General features: G+C 41.9%; 1 protein-coding gene and 1 long non-coding RNA gene across 4 annotated transcripts in view; one reads left to right on the forward strand and one right to left on the reverse strand.

The window, feature by feature from the left end:
- Positions 1-1730: 1730 nt before the first annotated feature.
- LOC109256180 (odorant-binding protein-like) lies at positions 1731-8739 on the forward strand. Of its 2 annotated transcripts, XM_053891887.1 has the most exons (8): positions 1731-1832; positions 1917-2111; positions 2619-2755; positions 3889-3959; positions 6271-6372; positions 7213-7314; positions 7540-7585; positions 8493-8739. In XM_053891887.1, exons 1-7 carry the CDS (start codon positions 1782-1784, stop codon positions 7578-7580), a joined length of 699 nt encoding a protein of 232 aa, XP_053747862.1. In that variant the 5' UTR covers positions 1731-1781; the 3' UTR covers positions 7581-7585; positions 8493-8739. The 2 variants fall into 2 exon arrangements, with proteins under 2 accessions (XP_053747862.1, XP_053747863.1); XM_053891888.1 differs by lacking the exons at positions 1731-1832; positions 2619-2755 and having other exon boundaries at positions 2011-2111.
- LOC128773868 (uncharacterized) overlaps positions 1731-15740 on the reverse strand; it is a 48387-nt gene continuing 34377 nt past the window's right edge. The window contains exons 2-3 of one of the 2 annotated variants that reach the window (XR_008418354.1): positions 1917-2000; positions 1731-1832 (exon numbers count right to left, since the gene is read on the reverse strand). This is a non-coding gene — a long non-coding RNA (uncharacterized LOC128773868). Of the gene's footprint in view, positions 1833-1916; positions 2043-15740 lie in introns of both variants that reach the window. The other variant, XR_008418353.1, reaches the window with a different exon arrangement.

The raw sequence follows: 15740 nt of genomic DNA on the forward strand, positions 1-15740 counted from the left end.
CTCTTGACACCTTCCAAGAAGCTTCCTTGAGACTTGAACTCTCTTGCCCTATTGAGTTGTTAGCCACGGAGAAAAGAACGTCTCCCGTGAACTCACATGGCTCAGCCGCAGGCTGTAGGAGCCAGTGGCAAACTGAGCCGAATCGCCTAAGTCAAATCAATATCAAATCCCAACTCCTGGAAAACATGAGTTTTCCAGGGCTGCTGTACAAACAAACAATAAACAAAACAAACACAGTGGCTTAAAACAACACAAATGTGTTATCTCACAGATCCAGAGGCCAGAAGTCTGAGATGGGATTTGGGCAGCCTGGGCTCTCCATGCAGCCTCTAGAGGAGGGTCTCTTTCATTCCTTTCCTCTAGCCTGTGGAAGGTCGCTGGTTTGGGGCAGCATAACCCTGTTTTCTCCATGTATGCCCAAATTTCCCTTTTGATAAGGACACCAGCCTTACTGGATTAGTCCCTCACGATCTCCTCTTAATTAAGTATGTTTTCAGTGACCCTATTTTGAAAGTACACTTGAGATTCTGGAGGTTTGGATTTCAACACATGATTTTCGATGGGGGACACTTTTAATGAAGGGTTATTGCAACAGACTGGGTTTTAGACCATATTAGCCCTGCTCTTATCAAATTTCAAAAGATACCCATATATTCTTGACATTCCGGTCTATTCTTATCCCATAGACCATTTACTCTTTCCATTTCATAACCGACAAAAAGTGAGCAAAAGGGTTGTAAGGTTGACTGTTCTTGCTTTATTTATTTGTTTGTTTGTTGGCTTCCTTATTTATTTAGGCAAGGACTTCACACCCAGTGTGGACTCCAACGCGGGGCTTGAACTCACAACCCTGACATCAAGACCTGACCTGCGATCAAGCATCAGACACTTAACCAACTGAGCTACCAAGGCACCTCTGTTACTGTTTAATTTTATTGGCCTGTAAAGATGACTGGAAAGTTCATTTAATGTTCAAGAAATTGGCCATGGTAACAGCTTCCTAAAAGACTGTTATTTTGTCGACTGATTCACTGTTTGTTTTTTTTTTTAAGATTTTAATAACATCTTAAAACCTGTTTTCTCCAAGCGGAACACTCCCCTAAGAGCTTTCCATCAGTACAAAATTGTCTGATGTCACAATCAACTCACAGGGTCAGAGTCACTCAGGACACTCTAAACCTTTGTCCCCAAAAAACCTCCAAAGTAGTGTACCGTCCAGCTCGTTCACCCACTTCAGAGTCTGGGAAATAAAGGAAGACCTAATGGTTCCACACATTTGGTCTGTGCCTTGGGCATGTATATTTATGAGTGGGCATAACTCAATGCCCACACATAAATCTTTCTGTCTTTCAACAAGGAAAAGGGTGCAGTTTGCTGGGGAAAGAAGGTGATTTCCTTGAAACTCATCTGAGAGAAAGGGAAGGACAGGTTTGTTCCCCGCACTCCCCCCTCCAAGAATGAGTGAATGAGTCTCAGTGTGACATGAGGTATGCAGGCTTGATCCAAACGACCCTGTAGGCAAGCCTACCTTCTGAATGTCCTTTGGAGGGGTTGATGGAAGAAACGACTAACATGCCGCAGGTCTGAGAGACCTTTGGGATACATTGCTGCCAACAGAATGTTTATTTTCAGCGTTGCACAATGGTTTCTTGTGAAAAATGACAAGTAGATAAACATTGCCACATTCACAGATGTTTACTATATAAAGAGGTCAAGATTCTCACCAGCAGGTAATTGATTCTGAGCTTCCTCCAGAGGAGAAACCAAGAGGTGTTAGAAAGATGAAGATTCTACTCTTACTTCTTGGAGTCGTTCTGGTTTGTGGCAGCCGCCTACCTTTACCGGACGGCCGCCTACCTTTACCGGACGGCCGCCTACCATTACCGGACAGCCGTCTACCTCTACCGGACGGACACCTACCTCTACCGGACAGCCGCCTACCTCTACCGGACGGCCACCTACCTCTACCGGACGGCCGCCTACCTCTACCGGACGGCCGCCTACCTCTACCGGATGGCCGCCTACCTTTACCGGACGGCCGCCTACCTCTACCGGACGGCCACCTACCTTTACCGGATGGCCGCCCACCTTTACAAGACAACCTTACACAGGTACCAGAAAAAGGCTAACCTGACATGGACGTCTTCATGTGTGTGCCTCTGTGTGTGTGTGTGTGTGTGTGTGTGTGTGTGTGTGTGTGTCTTTCGGGGGGTTTTCTATGCATATCCAAATTTATGTGCATCTAAGCCTAGCCATGCACCTGGAAACTCGGAATCCCTCTGTTCATCACCTCCTAACACATTTCTTTTGTACATGTCTGCTCTGGTCTACTAACTGGCTGCTTCCCCCGTACTTATAAAAGAGAAGGTGCGTCAGCCAAAGAGCTGTTGGGTTTGAGCTCTTGCATTTGATAAGAACGAGTGTGCTATTTCAGGACTATGTGAATTTTTAGTTCTGCTGCAGACTTGGGTTTCTCAGTATTTTATAAATCTTGCTTTTGTTCTTTAAAGTTAGGTAGCTCACTGCTGATGTAAAAGAGGAGGGAAACCCATGCTGGATGATGTTGGAGGCCATCAAAAGAATTGGACCAACGTTTCTGATGGAAACTTTGCTTTTAGCTTTCAGGAGAATGGAACACGCTTTTGGTCGCAGCCACCAACGTTGACAAGATAAGCAACGACCCATTCCCCGGTTATATGCGCAAAGTTCATGTGGACATAACAAATGGCACAGTCGTCTTCAATATTTCTGTCATGTAAGAATAGCACAGAATGAAAAGGCCTGATCTGATGACCCTGAGAGGGCATCTGAGTTGCATGTTTGCAGTGAAATACCTCAGTGATGTTGAAAAGTGAGACTCTGAGTTCTTAAGAAATTCAGTACACCCTTCTTGCTTTAATGAGATGATTCTCAGGGACCTCCTGTGACCATAGGGTTCCCGACACTGGCCTCAATCATTCTCTACCCTGAAGAACTCCCAAGTAGCAATGTTTAATCATTATTAAATTCACCAAAGCCTTTGCTGCTTCAAATATTATTTATAAGATGCTCACTTTCCTGCAGGCATTTTATTAAGAACTCAAGAGTAACAGACGATGAAGACACTTTTTTACTTCCATTGTTCAAACCAGAGCCAGATACAGATCTATAGAGTAATAATATCATGCATGAAATTCTTTACTAAGAGGAAAGATGCGGTGGAAAGAGGGCACCAGAAAATGACAAATGATCGCATAGTTGAAGTGTATTGCCAAATCGAAAACACCAGCAATCACACATGCTGATGAATTCACCTGGAACTAACAATGATTTCCACACCAACATTTGACTTCCAGTAGACGACTCCTAGGATAACAAAATGAAGCAGGAGGTATCCCTGAAATCACAGGAATATAGGGCATCTGAAAGCACCAAATCATGCAAACAGATCCATGGCCTGTAAGATTAAAACATCTATTTACATTGCAGGTGGGAAGTATCATGCTAATTTCTACCTTTCTGAGTTCGGATGGAGCTGCTTGGGGAAACTGATGATAGCTTATGATAGTTCAGAAAGTTCTCAGTATAAAGAAATGAGAAAACTTGCAAGGGGTGGTGACAGGGGATTGTAAGAAACTGAATGAAGTCTGTTTCTGAAGACCTAGTTTCTAAAGCTATAAGTAGAATGCAAGAATCTTTCAGTCTCCACTGCTCACACACACATAAACACAGGCACATACTTTGAAGAATGAGAACTAAAAAGAGACACGTTTGTCTCGTTTGGCACGTTGTTTACAGGCACTGAAATGATGCCTCATTCAGATTCTTGTGCAGTTGAGACAAAGAGAATGTTAATTGTGGTTCAAAGTTTGTTTTCATCGACTCACTCGAAGACATTTTGTTTTTAAGGACGAACGGACTGTGCACAGAAAAGTCTGCCGTGGGAACCATTGGGCGTGACAAGTTTATCAATATTGGTTGTAAGTAGAAGTATTTTACTGAGATATTAAGGTCAAAATCTTAGTCTCCACTTCTTTCTGGAACTCTAGTCTGCCTGAATTCTAGTTCAACTAATCATTGGAAATGTGACCAGGCACACTCCCCTAAATTATCTATCCAACCCCTTTATCTTGTCGTGCACAGTTAAGTCATAGGACATCGGTGACCCCTTCCAATTTTGAGTATTATTAAATCATTGATAAGTGCTCAGGATGTTTATTTCATAAAGTTCTTGAGTATATGAGAATGTTTCAAGATAATTTAAATGGCCTTAGGAACTAAATATAATAGGTCTATCCTCAGTTTACATATCAATCTCATTTTGCTTTAAGAGAATACTTCTTTAAACATCATCTTAAAACATCTTACTGCATTCCATTCTTGGGAGATTAACCTACAATCCAAGGAAATCGGAGTGATTTTAATCACCAGGCACATTTGTTCGTAACCTCAGCTTCTGTTAAAAGCAATGGGGATGTCGGCTAACACTTAGATTCTAAACTCTTCCTAATTACCCTAAACAACACTCCAAATTGTAAATGGCCTAATGTCTAAATATCTGATTAAAATTGTGATGTGTAAGTCTGTGGTTACAGCCCTCATCTAAGATAAGAAACAGCACAACGACTTGGCAAAAAGTAAAATATATGCAAACAAAGTGAATTATAGGCCTGGCATTCGACCCTACGCATATTCCTCAGTAACTTATGTTCCCAGATTTTTTAAGTTATGTTTTCACTCTTCTTAGCTTTACATTATTTTTTCCTTTGCCTGAGCCATCAACGTCCTCTATCATCTTTTTTTTAATGTTCTCCCTTTTGGTAACCCCTTCTAACTTAGATTTGGACAACTTGAGAAGGGAGAATGAGCTGCACGTACTGTAACAGCTCTTTGGGAACTAGGAATTGTAACCTACCCAGCTCTGTTCTGGAGAAAGTGAGGTGTCACACTGACAAGCAGAATACCAGCAGTGGCCTTGAAAACACCCCGGAGGCTCAGAAGACAGATTTAACTTCATTGCTTCCATAACCTGCACTACCTATATAAACCTATTTAGTGAGATTTCCTGCAAAGCCCTTCATTTAAAAAAAATTTTTAATGTTTATTTATCTTTGAGAGAGGGAGAGAGAGAGAGAGAGCCAAGCACGAGCAGGGGAGGGACACAGAGAGAGGGAGACACAAAATTCGAAGCAGGCTGCAGGCTCTGAGCTGTCAACACAGAGCCTGATGTAGGGCTTGAACTCATGAGCCGTGAGATCATGACCTGAGCAGAAGTTAGATGCTCAACTGACTGAGCAATCCAAGCGAAGCCCTTCTTTATAACATTATCATTAAAACATTTGGTTACTAACAATCTGAAGAGATGTATAAACTCTTATTTAAATTGTTCCAACATAACCCAAGACTCTTGGACCTAAGAGCAGGCCTGTGCAAGATTTAGGTCCATGCAACTCTGAAGTTGTTTCAGCTGCCACTTGGTCTCTGGCTGGGGCTGACTAAGGCTATTTGAATGGGAAACACAAAGTGGCATAGTTTCAAATAAAATCCTGATGAGTGGTTCCAATAAGGCATTGTGTACGTTGAGAGCAGAAGAGAGAACGGATATTAGAAGGTTTGGTGATGACGCTAGGTTGGTCAATGCTTATTCGTTTTCTTGTATATGTGCCAGGGTGGATGGGCAGAGCCAGAGTGGAAGGTGCCCCTGCAGGCGGGATCTGAACGTGTGTATCCTCACAAGTAAAACCATATTAATAAAAATGCATATGTTCATGGCAGCCAGAAATTTGTTGGGTAATACACCTAGATTAAGGGGGCGGACGCGAATGGCTCAGAAGATTGCCTAGTGTAGGATAGGCACTCAGCACACAGTCATGCAGGGTTTTAAAGGGCAACTGAATTTTGGTCTTAAAGAGAAATCATCTCCATTGGCAGGATAAGGAAAATAGGAAGAGATTTTAAATTTGTATTTCATAATATGCCATATAACAAGTCGTGTTGTTCAAAAAAAGTTGCCTCCACTGGAACACGTGTTTCAGAAAACACTTTAGTAAGACTGGAAGGGGTGAAATGTTAAATTTTGGAAGAATGGGGCGATAAGAAAAAGTTCCTTACGGGCCTTGTCTCCATGTCATAAGCAATGTTAGCATTTGCTGCGTCATCGGAGGGACCAATATGAGAATGTTTTTACCAATATGCTAATAGGCCATGGTAGAGCCAATCTCCAATACATTCACTAAGGCAAGGCTACAGTTTATATACATTTTACATATATATTTTTTGTCTCACTCACAGATACGAATCAGAATATTTTAAATATTTTTTCTGCCAATTCACATTCTATCGTAATCAACATGAACACCAGAAGAAACACCGCACAAGCGTTTGTATTGCTTGGTACGTATATCTTCCTGACGATGGTCATGGCCGTGTAATATTTCCACTGTCAGCATTCTCAGTGTGAAAATCAGTAGAGGTTGGAGGTACCAGATCGTAAGACATTTAAGAATAATTCCCATTTGTGCAAAAAAAAATTAGTTTGATTAGAAATTATCTGCTAACAAGTCAACTCATTTCAAGCCACGGCTATCTTCGGGTTGACCCCAATTCCTTCATTTGATGACAATTTTTCAAATAGACTCTTCAGCCTCAGAGCACAAACTTAAAAACAACAAAAAACCTTCCTCCTGTTTAATCCTTTCAATGCACTATTGTGAACATCAACGATTTCCACCCCCAGGGGCTTGAGAGGGGTGTTTCAGCTCTGAGATACTAGGTTTCAAGTTGGAAAAAGGCATTTGAAAACTCTGGTTTTCATAAAAAAGGAAGCTGTCTCCCATTACCGTGTGACAGGGCTATGGTTGGGAAGGTGAGAACCGTGCTTGCATTTTCTTTGGGCCCAGACCAGGGGTGCATGTCAGAGCCAGAGTCTGAGGTGTAGGCAGAGATGGGGTAGGCTGGATATTCTTGATGGATTAGGCCCCCAATTCATGGATTTCCTGCTGTTTTCCTGGAGTCCCGCTGCTGATGCTGGGCACTGCATGGGATACACAGGGGGAAAGCAGTGAACGGCTCCTACCCACTTAGGTCAGGCAGCTGACACTGGGACAAAGTCAGTGGCAACTGTTGGAGACTGAGTTAAAGACTTGATTTCCCCATTCATTCTCCTCGTTCTGCATGCAAAAATTCTTACAGGTTCTAATGGGCAATTTCTGCTTTATGCACGGTGATTTTCAGGCAGAAGACTTCATCCTGATGACAACGACTTTGCAAAGTTCAGGGAGTTGATGAGAGAAAACAATATTCCCGAAGAAAATCTTATAGATATGAGCAAAACTGGTAATGTGACTATATATATATATATATTTTTTTTTCCTGAACATATCTCTCACCTGATCTGTAAATATGCTATCTGGAAAAAAAAACTGATTCGTTTTACATTTTCTCTTCCATGAATTATCTTTCATAAAATCCATTATTTAAAAGAAGAAATCCTTACAAATATTGGGAAATGGCCATGATGGGTTGCTCCTTTATTCACCTTTTGTATTTGTCTTTCCCCAGAGAAGTGTCCTAAAAATGAGAGGGGCACCAACCCGTCCTGAACACTGTAAGTAAGAATGACGTGTTATCAGTGCTGCTATGTCAACTCGGTAATTATGTCACTAGAGAACTTTTTTATGTTACATGAGGTTACTTTTTTTACCCCAAGATTGCAAACCAGTTGAGGTGATTAATGCTAAAAAGCAGTTTGGGGGATAAAGCATTATTTCACAAGAATCATGCCAGTGACAGCCATTCAGAGAGAAGCAGGAAAGCCAGATGCTGGTGGGGATGACAGGAAAAATGAGTTTTCCAGTCAGTTCTGACTTGAGGGCTGTCCGAATGCGTCACCACTCCATGTCCACTATTCCCGCTCATCCCGTGTTTAATTTTGCATAATTGCAACAGCCACCTCAGAGGCCCTCCTACCACGCCAATGACACAAGCGTTCAATGTGCATTTTCTGGCAGAACGTGATTTCCTTAAAGTGTGATTGTTAAACCTTTAAAGTAATACGAGCCTCAAATTACGATTGTGCTCTAGGCTAACACATGCCATTTGTCACTGTTGTTGGGAAGAAAGGGGCGAAAGAAAGGTCAAACAGAAATATTAGCTTTCATGCTGAATATAATGTCCTGAGGCCAGAGAGCTTTTGCAATCAGAAGACCAGAGTGTAAGTCCATCAAAGATCCTGTAAAATCATGTTTGATGTGCCATCCCCATGAACATTCATTCTGAAATCATGAAAGTGTTGGAAGGGGTCCTGATTATGAAAAGTCCCATCACACACACATCCCTGAAAAAATTCCAGTGGGTCCCCCCCATATCGTGGGGATGGAGAGTATGATGTTCCCTGTGGGATTGGTGCACTGGGTCAACTAAACGTCCTCCGAACCCTTGATGTTGTACTTCCTGAGGCTCATACAGTCCACGTTGATCAACTCAACCTCCTCCCCTGTTTTATGCACCTGTAGCTGCATCCCTGAGAACCAGGAACACGGTCTTCCCCATGGAATCAGGATCAACGGCATGAAGAGTATGTTCCTTCTTTCTGCCTCACATCATTTTCTCTATTCATAAACATGTTCGCCTTTCCCATCTCGTCTCTGTCCATCACCATTCAGGTCCTGTTTGGTGTCACAGGATTTCTGAATGATTAAATAAATTGATTACACATGTATCCTGTACCTGTGTGTCTGTGCACATATGCATGTATCCTAAGCCTGTGTGTTTAATTTTAAAAACACATAAATATCCACTTTACATACAACTACCCAGGAAAGCATGGCTATCATAGGATCAACATCCCATCAGAGATAATTCAGATTAGGCTTAAACAGAAAAGCCACAGAGGTGTCTAAATGAGAGGGAGAAAAAGGTCTAAACCATCAGCGGAAGGGACGATGGGTATTTTTACTATAATGGTCAAGAAAAACGTCCCAAGGAAGCATCTTATCTACCACAAGGAAAGAAGTGTGCACACCTCACTGAGATTTATACACAGACAGTCTACAATGCCTCGAGTCATAATTGAGGGGAAGTGCCTACCATCACAGCACCATTACCCATGAAACTGAGGAGAAGGGCTGCTATTTCCTTACAGTAGGATCACAGTCATTACAGATGGGGCATCACGGTCATCCAAGATGGGGCAGCAGCTGAGACATGGTCAACCCAGAGGGTCATGGTGTCAGTGTAGCGCTTGGACAAACCATCAGATGGTGAGCTCAGTTGGGAAGCTGTGAACACAGTACGCAAGATCTAGAGCGTGCCATCCCATTAAGTTTCAAACAGCAGTAGACACGGGAACTTCTAGGGAATGGCCATTCCCATTGTAACAGGCAGAGCACATGTATCCGCTAGCCATGATACACAGGTGTTCACCATCTAAGAGATCAGCACTCAGGATGCCCCACTTACTCCAATGGCCGGGCCAAAGTTCAGAGATCCAGTCCACACCTCAGGAAAATAAAATGAGCTTCAACCAGTATTTAATAGAATAAATACAGTACATTCGGGCTTAAAGAGATATGTGCAATACCAAATTCTTATTATGAATTAAGAATGGGCATGGAGAGGCTCGCCCATGGAGACATTCACTGATGGAGATGCTCCCTAGTGGAGGTGCTCCCTTGTAGAGATGCTTACTCATGGAGACATTCATCCGTGGAGATGTTCACCCATGGAGATGTTCACCCATGGAGAAGCTCGCCCATGGAGAGGCTTGCCCTTGGAGACATTCACTCCTGGAGAGGCTCAGCCATGGAGAGGCTCAGCCATGGAGAGGCTCAGCCATGGAGAGGCTTAGCCATGGAGAATTCACTCCTGGGGACGATCCCTAGTGGAGGTGGTCACGCATGGACAAGCTTATTCTCTGCCTCCACCCTTAGCAGGTCCTCCCCCCTCCTCTTTTCCTCTTCTTATGTTGAACACAATATGTAGCAAGTGGTTCCTTAGCTTTTTCTTCTAATTACATGGAGGACTGAAGATTTGATCCTTGGTCAATTTTCCCTGCATTGTTTTAACTCCAGAAATTGTTGAGATTTTACAGTATTATAGGCTGAACTGGGTCCGCACAAATTCTGTGTGGAAGCCCTTGCCACCAGGACCTCACAGCAGGTCTCTATTTGGAGATGGGGGTCTTCACAGAGGTGATTAACTTACAACGAGGTCACTCAGCCAACAGGACTGTTATCCTTCTAAGAGGAGATGAGAATCACTACCTTGTACACTTGAAACTAATGTAACACTGTATGTTAACTACACTGGAATTAAAATTTAAACTTATTTAAAAAGAGAACAGGACAGAAGGACATAGACATGCACAGAGGGATGACCACGTGAGGACACGGGGAGAAAATGGTGTCCACATGCCAAGGAGAGAGGCCTGAGGAGGAACGAGCCTTGGCCATGCCTGGATCTCGGACTCCCAGCCTGCTGGACTGTGAGAAAATATATTTCCATTGTTTAAGCCCCTCCGTCTACGGTCCTTTGTAATATGATCAGGTTCTAATTTCCATTGTCATTTGATTATCGAGGTTTACAGACACTGATGTGCCGCTGACAGCTTCCTGAGAAATCAGTAATTGAATATACTGAAAATGCATACAGGAAACAGAGAACCACCACATACTCCAGCCACGTACACAAAACCCGTGAGGAGTGCATCCTCCTCTACCCCATGCTCCCCACAGTGTCTGCTTAGGGAATTTACTTCAAACATAGAGTTGACCAAAACTTTCCTTTGACTGAAAATAAATTCAGCACAGGCAGTTACCAGTAGATGAGCCAAAAGGTGGTACATGCGTGCCTGTGTCTGTGTCGTGTGTGTGCCGATCCAGGAGATACCTGGAACTGGGGGGTCAACTTCTTCCTACAGCCGAACATCCAGGAAGCATGGACGTGGCCAAGTGCCAAACCACACAAATTGGGACATTGTGACTTCTGGTGTTTATTTACTTGACATGTATGATGTTGGACTATAGGAATGCTCAATTACTGTTTCAAAGTTTATTTATTCCTTTTTTTAAATGTTTATTTATTTTTGAGAGAGAGAGAGAGAGCGAGCAGGGGAGGGGCAGAGAGAGGGGGAGACACAGAATCCGAAGCAGGCTCCAGGCTCTGAGCTGTCAGCACAGACCCTGATGCAGGGCTTGAACCCATGAACCGTGATATCATGGCCTAAGCTGAAATCAAGTGTCACTCGCTTCACCGACTGAGCCACCCAGGTGCCCCTGTTCAGTTATTTTTCCTTATTTAAATCCCTGAAGAGTAGATTTCAGTAACTGTGTCTCCAAATATTGGTAGTGGAGAAAAGTTAATATTAATGAAAAAAAATCAGATACTCTAGGTTATCAAAAATACAATACGGAAATACATCCTGTATTTTATAGCCTTTGAAACCTTCCAAATGGGTGAATATCCTCTTTTTTTTTTTTAATGTCATGCCCCAAGTCTACATATATGTCATATCAAAATTCTTAGCTTCCCAAAAAGGTTAAGAAAATGACTTTTGAAAAAGAACGCCTAAGGAGATGCAGAAATGACTTTCTTTGCCCTACAGAATCACAACTGGAATAACAAAGTCATAAAGTTTCCATCTTGTTCTTGTTTTAATAACTTGAAAGTCTTATTTAGAAAAGATGTGATGGAATCAAGACACAGTATTTTTTTAGCATATTGTCTTTTTTGTACTTGACTGCCCCTTCTACACGTCATGACAAAATAACATGTCCCTAAATTTATTGTAAAGGCTTCCCCTCTATCATAAGCCAAACATATGGAAATAACAATGTGAGTAAAAACAACAAGTTGGCCAACTAAAGCTGACTTCTACTCTGTGTCCGTATATTTAACAAGCTCTCCCTATTCACGTAGCTGAATAAAAGAATAATATTTACACTTGCCACAGTAATATTCTCTAGGAATGCAACTTTCAGTAGGTTATGTGTGACCCACCCTCATTCTGTAATAGTGCCACGCTAATCCAAGGAGGGTTTTCGGTTTGGTCAACGAATAAACCTAGAAATGTACTAGGAATTAAAACGTATGGACCCCACCCCAGACCTTTTGATTCGGGTGATTTTGCAGGAACCTGTGTTTCAACTAACTTTCTGTAACATTCTTACCTAAAGTCTGAGAAACCACTGTCCTAGTGCGTTATATTAAAGCAGCGAGGTATATACAAACAAATAAATAAAATACTGCAAACAAGAGAAGGAGAATATTAAACAGACTTGGCAAGGCTGTGCCCAGAAAGATGCATCAAATCTGAGGGCAAATTTGTTGGGTAAGCATTAACTAGGGGAAGGACGGACAGCATCCTAAGAAATGCACAAGAGTGAATGCCAAGCATTTGGAATTATAGGTTATTTGTTTAGCCACACCGCTGTCCTACAGAATACCACGTACGTTTGCTTAAAGTGCATTTGCTAATAAGTTCATTCAGAATGCTCACTCTTCACTTAATGTTTTTATTTATTTTTTAAAACAGAGAGAGACAGAGCCTACACAGGGGAGGGGCAGAGAGGGAGGGAGACACAGAATCCCAAGCAGGCTCCAGGCTCCGAGCCATCAGCACAGAGCCCCATGCAGGACTCGAACTCACGAACCGTGAGATCACGACCTGAGCCGAAGTCAGATGCTCAACCGACCAAGCCACCCGGGGGGCCCCACTCACTCTTCACTTAAAACAATAATGGGGGGGGCGCCTGGGTGGCTCAGTCGGTTGAGCGCCGACTTCGGCTCAGGTCATGATCTCGCGGTCCGTGAGTTCGAGCCCCGCATCGGGCCCCTGTGCTGACAGCTCAGAGCCCGGAGCCTGTTTCAGATTCTGTGTCTCCCTCTCTCTGACCCTCCCCCATTCATGCTCTGTCTCTCTCTGTCTCAAAAATAAATAAACGTTAAAAAATTAAAAAATAAAATAAAAAAAAACAATAATAGGGGTTGCATAATGCACAGGACGTGACTCTGGTTGGGAGGAGGTTGGGTGAGTATCTTTCAAAAGTTCAGAGAGAAAATTAGGGGGAAGTAGCTCAGTCTGTCTACCTGCCTTATTTCAGGATAAAAACGAAACGGTGCTTCAATGGCTTGAGAGAAATCACCCACTCGAAACAACGGAAGATTAAACATAGAACTGTTTATAAATTCAGGACGTGCGCCCAAGGTTAAACCATGCGCGCACACGGACACACTCCTAAAACCCCATGCATTGATGAAGTCTTAATTTGTGCAGGAAGATGGTAGTACATGTTGGATTCAGGAGCTGGCAAGAATGAATGAGTAGGAAGTTTGGAATATACAACAGGAACCTTTTTTTTTGGAAAAATGTAGAACAGGTAATTAACATCCCTACTGAATAACAGCAATGTACAGATGTAGAATGATATTTGAATTCAAACGTCAACAGACTTGCAACCAGAAGAAACTTTTCTGAATTTCTCATGGAGAAAATATGTATATAAGCTTATTTTAAATACTAGGAGTGATAATCTTGCTAACTATAGTTATCAGTTTTGGCATATTTAGTTCTTGTCAATCAATTAGAATACATCTCAAGGACTGTGCCCTGTCCTTGGCGTAACGCCATACATTATCTTTCTATGTGCCTTAGTATATGAATCCAGAGCTTTATGGATGTATCCTTAAAAGCCATGAGGCTGATCTTCCAGAATGGATGAGGTCATCATCAGCAATTGTGTCGTAGGTAAGCACGCACTCAGTTATAGAGAACATTGCAACCTGACGCGTGGATAAATTAGTCTTGTAAGAAATTTATGTGTCTTCTACACAGAGACTTCCATATTTGAGATGGGAATTTAAGATTTATTTTTATAAAGGATAATTTTATTTAAAAAATCGATGGATGATTTGACTCTAGGGCAAGTTATGGAAATAAAGAGTCTTGACATCTACTTCATTGTAACATTCCTTATTATATAGGCACTCAACCAACGGATGCTACTTGCCAATATGCTCTCTCTCTATAAACTCAGTCGCTAAAAATGAAAATACAAAAAACAAAACAAAAACAACCACCTGTGTTGAAAGAATGACCTATTAAACAAAGTAGGTTAACTCTTCCTCAAATGAATATTTTAATGTACTAATTAAACGGAAGAATCAGCAATGCTACACAGGTATTGTTTCATTAGCTTCCAGATTTCTGGAATTGACAGGTCCCTGTGCGTCCAGATATAAAATGTGAACGCAAGAACATTGTCTTCACGCTCAGCTGCTTTTAGTTCCTGAAATAAATACTGTTTCACGGGGTCCATTAGGTTTATTCCCCTTCTGCATGAAGCGTGGTTTCATCGTACTGGAATCAACCACTGAGATCATCTTATTTTCTAGGAAAATGAGGCATTTCAAAGAAAAGGACTTGCCCAAGGTCATCGATTTAGCATTGTGGCAGTACGAGAAGCGTTCTCTGTGCTACGTTAAAATGAGGTTTCTTTAAATAAGAGACTTTAAGATTGTTTTCTCTCTTTCAAGTATAACTGTAGAGTCAGGGAACACTTATATTTCATTCTGAGAATTAGCTGGAAAAAACTTGAAACTGATGTTTATTTTTAAGATTCCAATCTTACAGGCATATTTAGGGAGAAAATCCACTTCTTACATTTGTTTGCTGTAAACATTTTTAAAAAATGACTCAGGGGTGCCTGGGTGGCTCAGTTGGTTGAGCGTCCATCTGTGGCTCAGGTCATGATCTCAGGGTTTATGGGTACAAGCCCTGTGTGGGGCTCTGTCCTGACAGCCTGCTTTAGATTCTCTCTCTCTTTCTGCCTCTCTGCCCTGCTTGTGTACTCTCTCTCAAAAATAAGTAAATTAAACATTAAAAAAAGAGTTAAGAAAATAAATGAGTCAGATGTTGAAAAACTGGCGGACTCTTGTATTTTATATGGGATGCTGACAAAATCCATTCCATGAAAATTATGGTAGATCCCAATGACTAATACAGATTGCTTAGATAAACAACTTTCTTCAAATGAACATTTTTTAAACGAAATCTTCTTGGTACAGATCATGTTAGAATGGCACAGTTCTAACACATTCATAAAGAGAATCATTATAAAGACAATCCCAAGACTATTGAGCATTAGGGGAACCACTCAATTCATCACACACTATGTAGCATCTGCAACGTACTGGACACTGTATGAGGTGGAGAATTATGTGTGTAGCCTTAGGAATTCTACAATCCTATTGATTGAAAAAGGATTGTGCAGAGGTCAAAAAAGCAAAACGTGTTTTGAGATTCTCAGATTTATTGCAGTGACTACAATGGTATTCATTCATTCACTCATTCATTCATTCATTGAGAACACAAGTGAGGGAGAGGACCAGAGGGACAGAGAGAATCTTAAGCAGGCTCCACACTCAGCACAGAGCGCGATGCACGGCTTGATCTCATGGCTTTGGGATCCTGACCCGAGTAGAAATCAAGAGTCAGATGCTCAACCCACTGACCCACCCAGGCACTCCAACTACAATATTATTATTGTTGTTAAATTATGATTGCATTAACTTACTAATGGGTATAGTTGGTGTTCATTAAATATCTGCTGAACATGTGAATGAATCAATGAATGAATGGAGTCCCCAGTTCAAGGGATGTCTAATGGGTGTTTCCAGTTCCCAAAGTGCTTCTCGGGCTTCCAAAAAAAAAAAAAAAAAAAAAATAGGTTAAAGCCAGTATTAGCATATTTTGGCTGAGGCAC

Source organism: Panthera pardus, unplaced genomic scaffold (genome assembly GCF_024362965.1).
Source record: "Panthera pardus isolate Hobbes unplaced genomic scaffold, ASM2436296v1 HiC_scaffold_27, whole genome shotgun sequence".
Taxonomy (NCBI): domain Eukaryota; kingdom Metazoa; phylum Chordata; class Mammalia; order Carnivora; family Felidae; genus Panthera; species Panthera pardus.

What these genes read in the sequence shown, in the direction of transcription:
- LOC109256180 (XM_053891887.1), top strand. Translation starts at nt 1,782, where the DNA reads ATGAAGATTCTACTCTTACTTCTTGGAGTCGTTCTGGTTTGTGGCAGC. An exon ending in TACAAGACAACCTTACACAG is followed by an intron (nt 2,112 to 2,618) that starts GTACCAGAAAAA and finishes CTTTGCTTTTAG; the next exon opens with CTTTCAGGAGAATGGAACAC. An exon ending in ACAAGCGTTTGTATTGCTTG is followed by an intron (nt 6,373 to 7,212) that starts GTACGTATATCT and finishes GGTGATTTTCAG; the next exon opens with GCAGAAGACTTCATCCTGAT.